This window comes from Hypomesus transpacificus, chromosome 9 (assembly GCF_021917145.1).
Source record: "Hypomesus transpacificus isolate Combined female chromosome 9, fHypTra1, whole genome shotgun sequence".
In the NCBI taxonomy this organism is placed as follows: Eukaryota; Metazoa; Chordata; class Actinopteri; order Osmeriformes; family Osmeridae; genus Hypomesus; species Hypomesus transpacificus.
Window position 1 is genome coordinate 16,777,384 of NC_061068.1, and position 16,463 is coordinate 16,793,846.

A 16,463-nucleotide genomic window follows, 5' to 3' on the forward strand; every position below is an offset into this window, starting at 1 on the left:
CTGGTGCTTCATTTTCCATAAGACAATATATAAAAAGTTTAAGTTTATTTGTAACAAGTACATTTTAATTATTTGATTCTGCTCCTTTTCACAATCCCTAGTGGCTAAACCTCGAATTAATCAGCATCTAATACTAATAATAATAATAATACATTTTATTTCTAACACACTTTTCATTTGAAGACAAATCTCAAAGTACTACAGATAAAATGTGTAAAACAAGCTAAAACATCATTATAAAATACAATTAGATAATTAAAACTCATAAGATCTGCAAAAAAGAAATGTTTTTAGTGCTTTGTTAAAAGTTTCAGTAGTTTGAGGTGCCCTCAGATGGTCAGGGAGGGCATTCCAGATCCGAAGAGCGGCAGAGCAGAAAGCTTGGTCACCCATGGTGCTGAGCTTAGTCCTGGGGAGTTGGAGGCTGTTGTAATTTTTGGAGTGGAAGGATCGTGTTGTAGTTGTAGGGGTGAGTAGTTATTTCAGGTAGGGGGGAACATTTCCATGGATGCACTGATGAGTGAGAAGGGAGACCTTGAATTAAATCCTGGCAGAAACGGGAAGCCAATAAAGTGAATGGAGAATGGGTGTGATGTTGTTGTATTTCCGCCCTCTCATCAGGATCCTTGCAGCACTGTTTTGAACATACTGCAGTCTCTGCAGCCTATCTAAACTTATAATAATAATTCCCAACCTATTTGACGTACTATACTCATCGACAAAATGAAGTAACACAACTGTGGTGGATGATCTTAGGATCCTTTCCATTTTGAATAAAATCCCCTTCACAACATCCAGCCAAGTGAAGAACACTCTCCTGGAGGGAGGCATATCATTATGCAAGTCTACCGCAAAAACAATACTTAATGAGAACAAATACAGAGGGTTCACCACAAGGTGCAAACCATTCAAAAGTCAAATGAAAGGCCAGATTAGACTGAAAAAAGACAACCCAGTTCTGGAACAGCATTCTTTCGACAGATTATACTAAGATCTCTCTGTACCAGAATGATGGGAAGAAAGATTTATGGAGAAGGCTTGGAACAGCTCATGATCTGAAGCATCATCTGTTAAACAAGGTGGAGGCAGTGTCATGGCATTGGCATGCATGGCTTCCAATGGCACTGGGGCACCAGTGATTACGTGAAGAAGACAGAAGCAGCCAGATTAATTCTAAAGTGTATTCACCTTATTCCGGAAGTCACGATGGGCACGGCCATCCGCGTATTCTCATTTCCGGTTTATATACTTTCCGCTTTATAACAGTACTAAAAGAGTGTCTTAAACTGGCTCTGGTACTAATTTAAGGCTAATAGAGATTCCCAGCGTCAACTGTGCAGTTCTTGGCTGCTCTAACAGCTGGAGAAAACAGAATCAGACATTGTATTATCATTGTTTTGACCATGGAAAGAAGAGGTCCGAGTGTTGTGGCCAATTTTCTTTGCACCAACCTCCAACCAAAGTTGAGGATCTGCGTCCTTGACTGAACGCGCTGAATTTCAAAGAACCACTGAAGTTTCCTTTTGTCTGCTCGTATCAGTTGCAACATAGTGTGTAATAAGAGATAAACTAGCTATATTTTAGTGTTCTCAATTTATGATATTAGTAGAAACAAGATTAGACCTCAATGACCTAATGGGTGCGTGTAATTGTTAGAGGTCCGAGATGCTTGAAGGGTCCTGTCCATTTTTAAAACAGCTTTAAAAAACAAACAATAACATTTTTAAACATTCTAAACTGGACAGGAAGTCAGTGTAAAGAGGCCAAGACTGGGGTAATGTGGTCAAACTTACGATAATAAAATCCTGGCAGCAGAATTCTGCACCATCTGAAGATGGGAGATTGAGGACTGGGGGAGAACATCATAAAAGGAATTACAATAATCTAAACTTGAAGTGATAAAAGCATGAATAACAGTTTCAAGGTCTTTAAAACACAATACAGATTTAACCTTAGAAAATCAGTCGTAACTGTTAGAAACTATTTAAGTGAGTAAGTAAGTGTCCTGTAGGGCAGGGAGCTTCCTGCCAATGATGAACTCAGCAGACCGGACCACACTACGTAGGGCCTTGCAGTCCCTGTCTGTGCAGGGACCATACCACACTGTGATGCGTCTGTAGAAGTTAGTGAGGATGACTGAGTCCATGCCATGCAACTTCTTCAGTCTCCTCAAGGAGAAAAGGCATTTCCGGACTGCTTTGACCACTTTGTCTGTGTGAGCAGACCAGGTGAGATCATTGCTGATGTTCACCCCGAGGAACCTGAAGAAGCTGACCTTTTCCCCTTTGGATCCATTGATATGAAGGGGTGCCTGCTCCTCCTCCTGCCGCCTCCTATAGTCCACAATCCTCTCCTTAGTCTTGCTGACGTTGAGAGAGAGGTTATTGTCCTGACACCATGATGTCAGGGTATCAACCTCCTCTCTGTAGGCTGACTCGTCACTGTCAGAGATGAGGCCCACGATGGTTGTGTTGTCAGCAAACTTAACAAGGAGGTTGGAGCTGTGCGTTGCCACACAGTCGTGAGTGAACAAGGAGAAGGCTGAGCACACAGCTCTGGGGGGTGCATGTGTTGGTGATCAGTACGGATGAGGTGTGGTCACCGATTCTCACCACCTGTGGAAGATCCACTTGCAGAGGGAGGTGCTTAGTCCCAGGTCAACAAGCTTGGAGACCAGTCTGGAGGGGATGATGGTGTTGAATGCAGAGCTGTAGTCAATGAACAGCATCCTCACATATGTATTCCCCTTGTCCAGGTGGGAGAGAGCGGTGTGCATAGTCAGAGCGATTGCATCGTCTGTAGAGCTGTTGGACCGGTATGCAAACTGCATAAGGTCCAGTGTGGGGGGCAGCGAGGAGCAGATGAATGATTTGACTAGCGCTCGAAGCACTTCATGATGACAGAGGTCAGTGCTATCGGGCGATAGTCGTTCCGACATGTGACCTTGGTATTCTTGGGCACAGGGATAATGGTGTTATCATCATGAAATGCAAAAGTTCACAGCCATCCCAATTCAGAGAGTTGTAGCTTTGTCCTTATTGAAAATAAATGTAACTAAGGCTTTCATACAGTAACTGCAAGTGCACTGAAAATAAGCAAAAACCCTAGCACTATTACTTGCTTAGTGTCAGCTTAGCTCAGGGTTACTGAACGTTTTTAATGCAACCCCTTTGTCTTGATTACAAAGGCTGGCCCAAGTTCCACTGTCACGTTCCAATGTAAATTAAGGTAATTAGAGTTTGGGGCAGGTATATTGCTTCCTCTGCGTGAAAAAAATCTAATTTCCCTAACGTTGCCAGGCTCATCCTACTGGGTGGTAATTTCATTTGATACCATCCAAACCCAAGTCTCCTTCGCATTAAATTTTATATAGGGATTTGTGCAAAGAGATTGAAATGATTGGAGGAAGGGGATTCCATTGATTGCATGAGGGACGGATGAAGGAGACAAATGATGAAAGACTTGTAGAGGAGTAAAAGATATGTAATGAAAGTGTGTGGGAGTGTGTATGAGCTTTTCAAGCTCTGCAGGTCTAATGCCATAGATGGTGGATCACCTGCACGCCTTGCACAGTCCTTTAAAGGGAGTGTGTCTCTGCTATTGCTGTGTATTTCCTTTTTATCCCAAGTTTTTTGTTCTCAAGAAGTCAAATTCTTTGGAACACAAATTATTAAAGTCGGCAAGGCAAAAATAATGTCAAGAAGCAATTGAAGCATTGCAAGTGAACATTAAATAAAAACATTGTGACAGTATAATAATTCTGAGCCTGATTTGGTTTGATGAGCAATTATTTTCATATTAAGTGAATGAAAGGTGAATAACTTTCATGCATTTAGCAGACGCTTTTATCCAAAGCGACTTCCAAGAGAGAGCTTTACAAAAGAGCATAGGTCACTGATCATAACGAGGTAGTCCCAAACATTGCAAGCAGCCAAAACATGAAGCATACATTGTAAAAAAACTAAACAAGTGCCAAAAGGGAAGACCCATAAGAGCATGCAGTTGTACAAGTTACAAATTAAAACAACATGAACCACAAAAAGTGCAGGACTACCTGTAGAAGAACAATCAACAGTAAAATATTTCACAGCGAGTACAAGACTTAACTTCGTTATAACTAACTTACAAGAGCAACAAGTCACTCAATAAGAGTCATTGTGATCCTGGAGGAAACTAACATCAGGTCCAGCCAAGCATTCCTAAGTGCCGTTGTACTCGTTGTACTAAATAATTAAATAATATATTTTGAATATAGCCACATATTAAAATGAGAAAATAAAGACACTTTTCAGTCCTGTTATATTGATGCAATAATGATAACAAAGGCGGCAAGGTGCTCACAGTGTTGCCAGATTGGAAATGGTGAAGTATAAAACCAAAGGCTCAAAATGATCGTATTTAGAGGATAATTATTGTGCATCTGGCAACATTGAGAAGGCGGTTGACCGATGACAGTTCTCTCTACAGTCAGAGCTCGCGCAAGAAGGTGGAACGTAATGAAGATACCCTTTCCAAAACTTGTAAGGGCGTAATAACTAGTCTGTGAAAGACACAGAGAAACACAAATATATGACGAGGCAAAATCCCAGACAATTTTGGAATCCCTGCCGGACGCATTTTATAGGTATCGAAAAGAGGACATGTCTGGGTAAAAGAGGACGTCTGGTCACCCTACTTAAATGCTGATGAAAATCCAATAGGGAGAAGCCAATTGTTCCCTGTACCATTGGGAAGTTTCTAAATAACTAGTCTACACGAGATAGAATTTAACCCTATGAATTTCTCTACCTTACCCTCAGGGGCCATGTCTATACAGTGTTAGCACTACAGTTTGTTCTCTGTAATTTAATTATACTAGTGCACAGTGCCCAGGATGCAGTTGGTGCTTAAATGGGAATTGATTGCAGAACCGAATTTAACTTGTCACAGTTGAATAACGACAGTTCAGTGGGTAAAATGGACACAGTGAACCTCAAAGTCCATTGACACCTTTCCTATGTACACCTTTTCCTATGTAAATCTCACAATAAAAAAATGTAGCTGTGAAACAGTAGTTCTTGAAAAATTCCCCGCTGTGACATCACAACGGGGCTCCACCTTTTTTGGCTCTGGTCTGTACCTTTGTCACGCCCAAAAATATGCTGCGAGCTGCTCTGTGTACTTCCACAGAATTACAAAGAAAAACGTTTTTCTAACATTGAAAATGGACTACAGTGGTAAATGCAGTGTCTTCCTAAGGAACCAAAGCCTCGACGGGCTGTACTGTTTGTCTATGATAAGATCCCTGTGCAGTTCGAACCCTCAATTACACATTTGCTCGAACCATTTCACCGACAGTTTTCAATGAATACCTTGGACAATTTTAAGAAGGATTTGCTAAGCCGCTGTTGCTGAAAAGAAGTGCTCTTCCAACTAGGGCTGCAACCAGGGCCGGCCCAAGTCTTTATGGGGCCTTAAGCAGAATTTATTTGGGGGCCCCTCGGCGTTGCCAATTTTGTTTTCTTTCTTAATTACCTTAATTTATTAAACATTTTATCGTTTTTGGTGCACTGTTTATTCAAGGGTGGCGTTTATTTGAGGGCGAATTTAATCAAAGAAATACAGTATTCTAGGCTAGCTGAGCATGTTAGTTCGCTACATGAAATGTTCTTAGATAGTTTCAACAGTACGGTCTTCTAAATCACCCATCAAGCAACGAGCAAATGTCATTGTTCAGGGCTCTAGAGTGTGACCAAAATTTGTACGGGTGCGACAAACATTTTTCCTAGGTCGTACCGGTGCACCTGACCTCCTCGCATCCGCAGCCTCTCCGGGAACGAAGCGTTTGTTTCTTCTTTGATGAAACTCACACTCATGGTTGGATCATATCGTGGTCTAAACTAATCAGAGACAGAGATGGGGTGGGTCTTTGCCTCTGATTGGCTGTGCTCCAGATTTTCCTGTAGGCCTACACTGCTCCGTGCTGTGTAATTAAAATTACGAGCTGAGCACCAGAGAATGAGTTATGGCAGACCTGGGCATTGTACGGCCCGCGGGCCACAACCGGCCCACAGGCTGTCCCAATCTGGTCCGCATGAAGTAAATCAAACATTAAAAATAAATAAATGTGTTGAGCGGTAGTAAATATGTAGTCTTGAAAGACTAGTGATCAGGCAATTTACATATGTACGCTTGCGCAACCTCACCGAAAGGAGAGTTAGCTGTTGGTTAGCCCTCGAAAATGAAAAACAAAAGGTTGATACAGAATGTAGAGTTTTTAACAAGACATGGACTTCTAAGTATCTGTTTACTGAGGTCAAAGTCAAAGCTGTGTTTGTAATTTTGGAGAACAGGTCGCTGTGTTGAAGGATTACAATTTGAATCGGCACTAAGGGACTAAAGAAATAAAATAATAATAAGACATAATAAGAACTTGACTGATTCAGTGGGCGCGGGCTGAAGGTTTGCAAGTTAAATTGCAGACCTCGATCGTCACCTGTCAGCTGCCCTTCGCATATCCACCTCAGACATTCAGCCAGATTTCGATGCACTTGTTCAAGCCCACTGGAATCCTTTCACAGAACAAAATGAACTGAAAAAAAACGTAAGCTTTTTGTATAAAGTTGATCAATTGCATATCTTTAACATACTGCAAAACAACTTTTCAGTGTTTGTGAAGATTAACTAGTTACAAATAAAATTAAACACTGATGTAATGATTATTTTAGTTTTTACTGTTACTTCGATAATCTTTTCCTAGTTGACCAACATTAAATATTTATTGTATATTATATAAATATTTACAGAATATCCTTATTCTTCTGATAACCAGGAGCAACAAATCAAAATATATACTTCACTGCTTTTTACAATGGGTGAAAATGAATAGTGAGCAGAATAAAGTTCAAGTTATTGTTGATGCGGCCCTCCAACACATTTAAGGTTTCTCATGTGGCACCTTGTCAAAATTAATTACCTGCACTTTAAACAGTAGAACTTTCTATTTTGAAATGTTTTATTTTGCTTGCAATGTTTTAGTTCAGTGAAGCACTTAAATATATATTTTTTTATATACAGTTTAGTTGTGCTTCAAATAAATCCAATATTTATCTACACCTTATTCCTGTTTAAGATAATTTACATAATATATATGAATGTATATGGGGCGTGAAAAAAGGTGACCTTGAAATGTTGGCGACGCCCTGTGTATGTTTCATGTCGTTATTCAACTATGACAAGGTAAAATCGGTTTTGCAATCAATCGCCCCTGCAAGGCATGACTAAGTTTAACTTAATGTCTGCACCTCTCTGTCACCAACTGTGTCTGGAGTGGGGGGTGGGGGCTTTACAGGGTGTCTACAGGTACAAACAAGTTAAATTTAAGACTTTTTAAGACCTTTTAATACCATTTCCAAATGAAATTAAAGACCAAACTTACGATGGAAATACAAATCAAAAGTTGAAATATACAGTAATCTTGGATGAGTTTGTGAGAATTTTGAGCGCGCGCTGTGGAGCAATTCAATTGAATTCAATCATTATATTGACATACCAAGGTGAAATTGTTTATGGTACTTCAGAGTGATGTCATCTCAAAGCCAATAAGGTTTGAGAAACAATCAGTCAAAATGTTATTAGATTTATTAACACAAAGATAGAGGCAATGTGTACATTTACACCCTTTCAGCCATTTTGTATTGCATTTCTTATTCCATTTCACCCTATATAAAGACACACCTGCCCACACACAATTTCCATCCATGCTGTTTACCTCTCTCCCAGCGCAGGTCATGCCAAGGGAGAAATGCTGCGGCGGCCACATGAGGTTTAGGTGTAGTCCAAAAACATGCCTCCCACAATTTACACATATTTCCCAAGATGGCTGAAAACGGCAGATAATGTAACTCTTCTTGAATTTATCTCTTTCCAGAATCTCAGTCGATGCACAATTAACAATAGTCATGTGGGCAACCAGGCTACGTCAGAGCTCATGCTCAGCTCTCTGTGAGAATAAGTGCACTAGGCGACTCTCTCTTCCTATTAAAATACACAACATGCACAATCAGGGTGACCAACAAGATTATATTAACTGATAAACAATAATATTACAAACATCTAACTGAACAAACACAACAACTTAAATCCCTTGTACGGCTGTTGTAACCGCACTATTTTCCACAAGTCTTTGCCTATTTGACATACCGCACTGCATGCTGGGTACCCAAGGGGCGCTGACGCTGATTATCTAGCTGTGCTCCTACTGTGATTTGAGTATTAGCTTTGGTCAGTTTTGGGACAAAGGTTAAGAAACGGTTGACATTTCAAGGAGAAATTACACATTGTATATCAGAATGATGCCACCCTGTTTAACTATAATCAAAATGATGACCTCCTACTGGAGGAACCCTAATAAGAAGAATACTAACAAAAACAATAGGTTTCCTCCTACTGGAGGAACCCTGATAATAATAAGGTTCCCTCCTACCAGGGGGCTATTCCAGAAAGCAGGTTATGTGACATACCCGGGTAAGTTAACTCCCCAGCTTACACCCAGCGTTGTAGCAACATTGCCAGTAGGTTGCTGCAACATTGTGAATCAGTGGTTGGTTAACTTACCTGGTTATGTTGCATAACCTGCTTTCTGGAATACCCCCCAGTGGAACCCTAATAAGAATAATAAGAATACTGACAAAAACAATAGGTTTCCTCCTACCGGAGGAACCCTAATAAGAAAAGGTAGAAACACTTAAGTGCCTTCGCACTTTCCCTGCTTGGCCACCAATAATATAGTATTCCCTTTTACTGTTATTGTGCATGAAAGTGGATTTGTCTTTTGTCAGCAACAAACAAAAGCCCTTTCAAAATAACTTTTTGGCTTGGCACACAAGCATCCACAGCAAGTATGTGGGAAAGTGAAGTGGGGTCCTATGATTGACATTAATACACACAATCTTATTCATTGACAGTAAATTCATTTTCACACTTAACTCTGTTTTTGAAAATGCATGTATTGTAATTTATTCTTCAAATGTAATGTATTTATTAGTTTTATTTTTTATGTATTTATGTTTTTTGTTCGCATTTTTTCTGTGATATTTGTCAACAGCAACTTACAGTTACAATCTGAAATATTCAACCCCCCAAATATTTAAAGGATTTATCAGTTAAAGTTTTTTCAAAGAGCAAGATTCTTCTTCAGATTACTTCTTTATGAGTTGAGTGATACATAAAAACACATTTGTGTGTAACAGTATATTTTGTTAGGATAGCTATGTCACAATTATTCAACCTGACTCTTTGGGAACTCTAAAATGACCCTTCATTTGTGTCAGCTATGATGCATATACAAACCCCACCCTTAAAGGTGGGGTTCAGATGGCTGAGCGGTTAGGGAATCGGGTTATTAATCAGAAGGTTGCCCGTTCGTTTCCCGGCCGCGCTAAATGACGTTGTGTCCTTAGGCAAGGCACTTCACCCTACTTGCCTCGGGGGGCTTGTCCCTGTACTTACTGTAAGTCGCTCTGGATAAGAGCGTCTGCTAAATGACTAAATGTAAAGGTATTCAATGTGAGTTGCAATAATGGGAAAGACAAAGGAGCTTCTATAAAAGCTGAGAGGAGATTATTTCATCACACCTGAATGGCCTTGGGTATAAGAAGATTTAATATTCCAAGAGACACCATTGGGAGCATTTTAAGGAAGTTTAAATAAGAAAACCCAACATTTAATCAAGGGCCCTTAGAAACTTAGTTGGAACAATTAAGAGAAACCCCTGTGTGACTGCAAGACGCCTACAGGATGACCTGATGAAGGCTGGTACAAGTGCTTAATTGGCAACTATAAGACATGCACTGAATAAACAAGGACTTCATGGCCGGACTCCAAGACGCACCCCACTCTTCACCACGAAGAACATCAAAAGTCGACTAGAATTTATCAGGAAGAATTTGGATAAGACTACAGCAGTTTGGAAGACAGGTTCATGGACTGATGAAACCAAACTGGAACTATTTGGACATAAGGACCATAGCATGTGAGCGGAGCGAGCGGGGAGCATGAGTGGGCGGATTTTGGACAGAACGCAGAGCGGGAAGGACGGAGTGTTGCCCTAGGTCCCACTCCAATTTTGCTCCAGGAATGCTCACGCCACAAGTCTGAAGCATGCCCAAGCCCAACCCAGAATCCATCTGTGTCATGCACAGAAATGAATATTCGGAGGACATATCAACATACGTAGCGTAATGTCTAAAACGGAACAGTTGGAACATCTACTGCTGGGATGAAATCTACATTACCTGTGTCTTTCTGATACATGGATTACAGCTACAACTCCTGCATGGACATTTATGATTCCGGGATACAAAGTATATAGACGGGACAGAAGAAAGGGAAAAGGGGGCGGGGTCCTAATCTACTTAAAGAACAGTATTGACAGTCATCAAATAGACATTCCAGATCCAACTATAGAGTGTGTTGGTGTTACAATCAAACTATCGCCCCAAATGTCATTTATTGTTCTTTGTGTATATAGACCATCAAAAGTAACATGCGATTTTTACACTGGTTTAACAGCATCTAAAAAACATGTGAACGAAAGGAAATATTGCTCACTGGCGACTTCAACCGAAATTGGCTTGATAAAGGCAAGAGGAAACACCTAAAAGACATTGGAAACTCAATACAAATGACACAATTGATTAAAAAACCTACCAGAACAACAAAAACGTCTGAGACTTTGATAGATTTAAGACTCACCAATAAACCAGACAGGGTAATTAAAACATACCATTTAATAACTATGATCATAATTGTGTTCTAATAGCCAGGAAATTAAATAAATCAAGATACATAAACAAAGAACAATTAAATGACCAATTAAATAAACAATGTAAAATGTCTCATATTCCTAAAAGAAATCAAGAACACCTTAAAACTGATTTAAATGAAATAGACTCGGCCTCCGAAATAAATAGAGAAAACTGTGGACATACATGCGACAATATTATTACTGCTTTAAAGAATACAATACATAAATATACACAGCTTAAACATTGAACATCAAATAAAAAGAGGCTCCTGTGGTTTAATGAATCCCTTTGGGATACTATGAAACAGAGAGAAAGCTCTCAAGGTTTCTCTCAAAACTAAATTAACCACTGATTACTACATTTATAAATTCGAAAAGCAAAAGCGATTTTTTCCTTAACTTCATCAAAGAGGCAAAAGGTAATTGTAAAAATTTGTGGAGGAGCATGGATAAACTTTTGGGAAGGGAAAAAATACATCCGGAGCATTTACAGTTCAAAATCAATGGAATTGTTCAAAGTGAGGGCTCTTTTCTGGCTAAACATTACAATGATTATTTCTTGAATTCTGTGTTAGACCTGGCGGAGACTTTTCCTGAAGTGAACTGCTGCCGAGATGATCATGGAGATGGTAATGTGTCTTATTGTAGGTAGCAGAATATAGAGTGATAGCAAATTAAAATAATAGTAAAGCAAAGGATGTTTTTGGACTTGATACATCCCTTCTAAAAGAACACAAAATTATTAAAACTCCAGCACTAACAATAGCTGTGAATCAATCTATTAATGAAAACAATTTTCCTTTGGCGTTTGAAAAAGCAGCAGTCAAGCTGATTTTCAAGTCAGGAGACAAGCTCTGTGTGTCAAACTATCGACTGATTAGCATCCGACCAGCCATCTCCAAGATCTTTGAGAAGGTGGTAGCAGAGCAGCTAGTGGAGCATCTTGACCATATTGAAGCATTACCTCCTTGCCAGTTTGGGTTCAGGAAAAGATACTCCACAGAGTCTGCGTGCTGCTACCTACTGGAAGACATCAAATCCAGTCTTGATGGTGGAGGTGTGGTAGGGGCGGTCTTTCTTGACTTGAGAAAGGCCTTCGACACAGTTAATCACCAGCTTCTCATCAGCAGGCTATCTGATTTCTCTCTTGACATAAAAACAATAGCATGGATTCAATCTTACCTTAATGACACACAACAATGTGTTGCAGTCGACAATACAAAATCAACATTAAGACATTGCAGCATGAGGGTGCCACAAGGTTCCATTCTGGGGCCCCTGCTGTTTACACTATACATAAATGACCTGCCAACTGTGTGTAAGAGCACAATTATTATGTATGCTGATGATACAGTACTATATGCACATAACTGCGGAAGAAGTCGCTCAAAAACTGAACAGAGAGATGAAGAAAGTCTTTGTGGCTGAAAAACTCATGCCTCACCTTAAATCTAGATAATACCTTTTCGATGTTTTTTTACAAATCGTTATAAAACACAAAATGCCCTAAGATCTTAATTGATGGACAAATCATTTCAAATCCAGAACAGGTAAAATATTTAGGTGTCATATTGGAACTAAATTTAGGTTTTAAAAAACGTATAAAAAAGTTATCAAATACAATTAAATTTAATATGGCACAATTTAGATGCATTCGAAATTCCCTACAATTGAGGCCTCAGGGGCCTATCTAAATGCAATAATTGTTTCTCATTTTCGTTATTTTATGACAAGTTGGTCACAGGCTACTAAATTGCCCTCAGGCCAGTTGAGTCATTATATAAAAGCTCTCTAAAGATTCACGATAAGAAAGGCAGACGATTCCATCACTGTCATATTCTTGTAAAATACACATTTCTTAGCTTTGAAAATCTGATAATCCACACAAATCTTTGTTTGATGTATAAAATTCTCCATGACACCGCTGCTCCCCCACTAAAATAATTCATATCTTTGGGCTTTGAAATAACGGCTTGAGCAACTAGATCTACAGTACGAGGTGAATGCAGGATCCTTCAACGTAGGACAACATTTGGAATAAATGCTTTTTCTTGTCTGGCCGCTCGTCAGTGGAATATGTTGCCTACAGAGCTGATAAGAAGCACAAACTTTTACACGTGCAAGACAGGCAGAGACATGGCTTTTGTCAAATAATTTGTACCCACATGTGACCGTATATATGTATGTGTGTGTTGTGAGGTCTAAAAGAGTAGATTTGAGTATATGAAAGGTATTTCATATACTATAGGTATTTCAATTTCACTATTCATGTATGTATGAAGTGTTATGTATTTTAGTTAAGATCAGCCTACCCAGGGACTACGGGTGAAAATTAGCTCTTGAGCTAAAACCTGGTACTATGCATTTTCTCCTCTTGAGGTTAATGTGTATTGTACGCTGTCCCTGTTTCTTTAAACAAATAAATACATACAAATAAATAAAAGAAACTTGTCAGTACTTACCGATAACGTTTGTTGGATGTTATAAAAGCTAAAGGATGCCACACAAAGTACTGAGGCTGGGGGTTGAATAGTACTGCAAATGCACATGTGTTAAAAAAGTACAATATTTCATTTGAACTTCAAAGTTAAGTCAACTTCTGTTCTCAAAATAACCCATACGTATAAATACATATTTGTTGTTTAGTGAGTTGATTTTTTATAATTTATTGTCATTCTTTCATCCACATCACTATAATGTCTGGAGGTGAGGGGGTTGAATATTTCTGATTGCAACTGAATATAGTATGTCCAAATTGGCAGTTTTGTTATTCTGTGTTTATGTCTGGAATATGTAATGGTTGTCTGAGCAAGTGCAATAAAAAAGAAAAGAAAAAGAAAGTACAGAAGTACATCTGAATCAAAACCTTTTTCTCTCACACAGGTACAATGTGGACACCAGAAGTTCTAACATTTCCAAACACGTAAGCTGTACCTTGAAAAAGTTTTTTTCTGTCACTCCTGTTTGTGCGGTTCAATTAAAATCCAAAATCCAAACATCTACACATCTTTCCTATCACAAGGACGGTTCTGTTTAGTAATATTTTCTTTTTTGTGGTGGTGTCATTACAGCTTTCTGTTTAACATTTATATTTCTCTCTACTTTTGGCCAACCTGACTGGATGAGCAGAAGGTTGGTCACAACAAACTATCGTTTAAAAATGGTTGTCTGCAGTCAGACATTTGTTGAACAAAGTTATACTCTTCGTGTATTCTTCAGATTCTTATTACATAATATACTACCATAAACTGCCCTTGGAACTATTGTACCTAGTGACGTGTATGATACCCCTGAAGGAACAGTGAGGTGTAGCTAAGGTAACATCTGTGTTCTGTCTCCAGGACTTCCTGGGTCAGATGTTCTGCACTCTGGGGGAGATCATTGGCTCTGTGGGCAGCCGGCTGGAGAGGACACTGTCGTAAGTCCAGCCAGAAATATAATATAGTAGGATGTAATTTTATGTTGAAGCTATACTGTAGGGTATGAACCATTACTCTCATAGGTAATGTTGTGGTCCTTATACAATGTTTGCTCTCAACCAATCAGTCAGTTGTACTCCTCGTGTAAAATGTGATACTTTACATTGTAATGCCACACAAGACATTGTGAATGCAGAACAATAAAGTACATCATAATACTAACTACTTACTAACCGAGAGTGAGGTCCTGCCGGGAAATATCAAATTGAGGCCTGAGGTTGACACGGTAAAGCCGAGGTTTGATATTTTCCCGGCATGACCGAACGGTCGAGGTTAGTAAGTTGTTATTATATGGCATTTTTAGCTCTTTTCATTTTGTAAATGAAAATAAATGGTAGGCTAATTGTAGCTAGCTCTTAAGTCTTCTCACGGTGATTCAGGTGTTGCCTAGCAACCAATTACTTTTGATAGAAAGCAGACAACACGATTCTGCTAAAATTGCTTTAATTCCAACACAAATAACGGCTCTTTTAGAAAGTTAACAATGTATTGATTGCTGTTGATTAGGGATGGGTATCGAGAACCGGTTCTGTAAGGACCCGGTTCCAAATTTCTCAAAACACGAATATCAATAAGGTCCAAGCTTATCGATACCGCTATCGAGAGTAAGTAATATAATGTAACGTTGACTTATGTCTCGAGAAATAAGTAATATTATTTAAATCAAATCATTGGTGCACAAACAACATTTATCATTTTGTTGCCAGCTACGATGGCAGAACGCACGAAACGTCAAAGGCTTGGCTACATTTACTTAAAGCCAAAGATAAAGACGAAGCAATGTACAATATATGTTCTATAGTAATTTCTTGTAAATGGGGAAAACAACTGCGATGAACAAGCACCTAAACGTTGTGCAATAGATAAAGATAAAATGCAGTACTTCGACTGTCTCCGAGTCGCAACTCCAGCTGCCTTTGCAGGACAATCCTCTGGTGAGCGCACCCCAACTTCGTAGCGAGTCGCCATTGTTGACAATAATAAGCCAATTAAAGGCTCAACAGTGCAACTATTTCACTCCCACACATATGCCCCTAAAATTTGGTGTGTGCGCAAACTGCAAAAATTATTTACGAGCCGTGTGCAGGGCTGCCAACTTTTTCCAAAACCTTGGCGTGAGATTTGGTGCGCGAGCTTCACCACAACCCCCCCCCCCCCCCGGAGGCGAGCTTTCGCTATCTTCAGTCCCCCCCCCCCCTAAATGTAACTCTCGCCATGGAGTGGGGAGAGACAATGCGAGTTAACACGGCTGTTTGCGCGTCAATGTTGCTTCACTCCGTTAACCTGGGCGTCGTCCGTTACTGTTTTCAACGTTAGATTGGCTACTTGTTTGGCGTTGCCTTTTCACAGTGAGATATAGGCTACAAGGGGTGAGAGCGTGAGAGCGTGAGAAATGGTTGAAATGCGTGTGTCACACGGCGAAACCGTGAGAGTTGGCAGCTCTGAGTGTGTGAGGAAAGACAAGCCTCCCCCCCTCACTGCTGATCATTCAAAAAATAGTCACAGCGAGCATGGCTCCGTGGGATGCTTAAGCATCGTGTTAAACTTAAACAGAGTTAGAAGAAAATAGGGATAAGATAAGGAAGGTTTAGGTTTGGTTAGCTGGTCATTTAGCTATATCAGGTGCCTTTTGTTGAAACGTGTTCAACTTTTCATAAAGTCGATGAACTTGACAATGTCACTTTTCGTCAACCAACCAATCACAGTCTAGTTACTCATCCAGGTTGTAGATAGTACATCTGTTTGGACAGATTTGGATTTAGAGAGTCAGGATCCATTGTGCCTAATATGTATATGCTCCTTTTAGCCAGCCTCCTCCTGAGAGCAACACGTTCCCCCAGGGCCGGCCCAAGGCATAAGTGAACTAAGCGGCTGCTAAGGCCGCTAAGTAGCTACCAGAGGGCCCCCAAGAGCAAATGAAATTACAGTTAAATGTATTATGTGGAAATATATATGTATTTATTTTTCGGCAACGATAAGCGACGCCGAGGGGCCCCCAAATCAATTTTGCTTAAGGCCCCATAAAGGCTTCGGCCAGCCCTGCGTTCCCCTTGTTCTGTCTGTTTTACTTAAGAAATAGAAAAGTATTGATAGTGCTATCGATAAAGACTCAAATCGTTAAGCAGTCTCGAAAATGGTATTGATATCAATAAAAATTAACGAAACCCATCCCTACTGTTGATGTCTTCAGTATTGTC

At 39.7% G+C, this 16,463-nt stretch overlaps 1 protein-coding gene across 1 annotated transcript in view; it reads left to right on the forward strand.

The window, feature by feature from the left end:
- Positions 1-16,463, forward strand: part of cpne9 (copine family member IX) — a 265,994-nt gene that overhangs the window by 104,512 nt on the left and 145,019 nt on the right. The window contains exons 5-7 of the mRNA XM_047026495.1: positions 13,670-13,709; positions 13,916-13,918; positions 14,128-14,204. Coding sequence (XP_046882451.1) covers positions 13,670-13,709; positions 13,916-13,918; positions 14,128-14,204 — 120 coding nt within the window. The remainder of the gene's footprint in view (positions 1-13,669; positions 13,710-13,915; positions 13,919-14,127; positions 14,205-16,463) is intronic.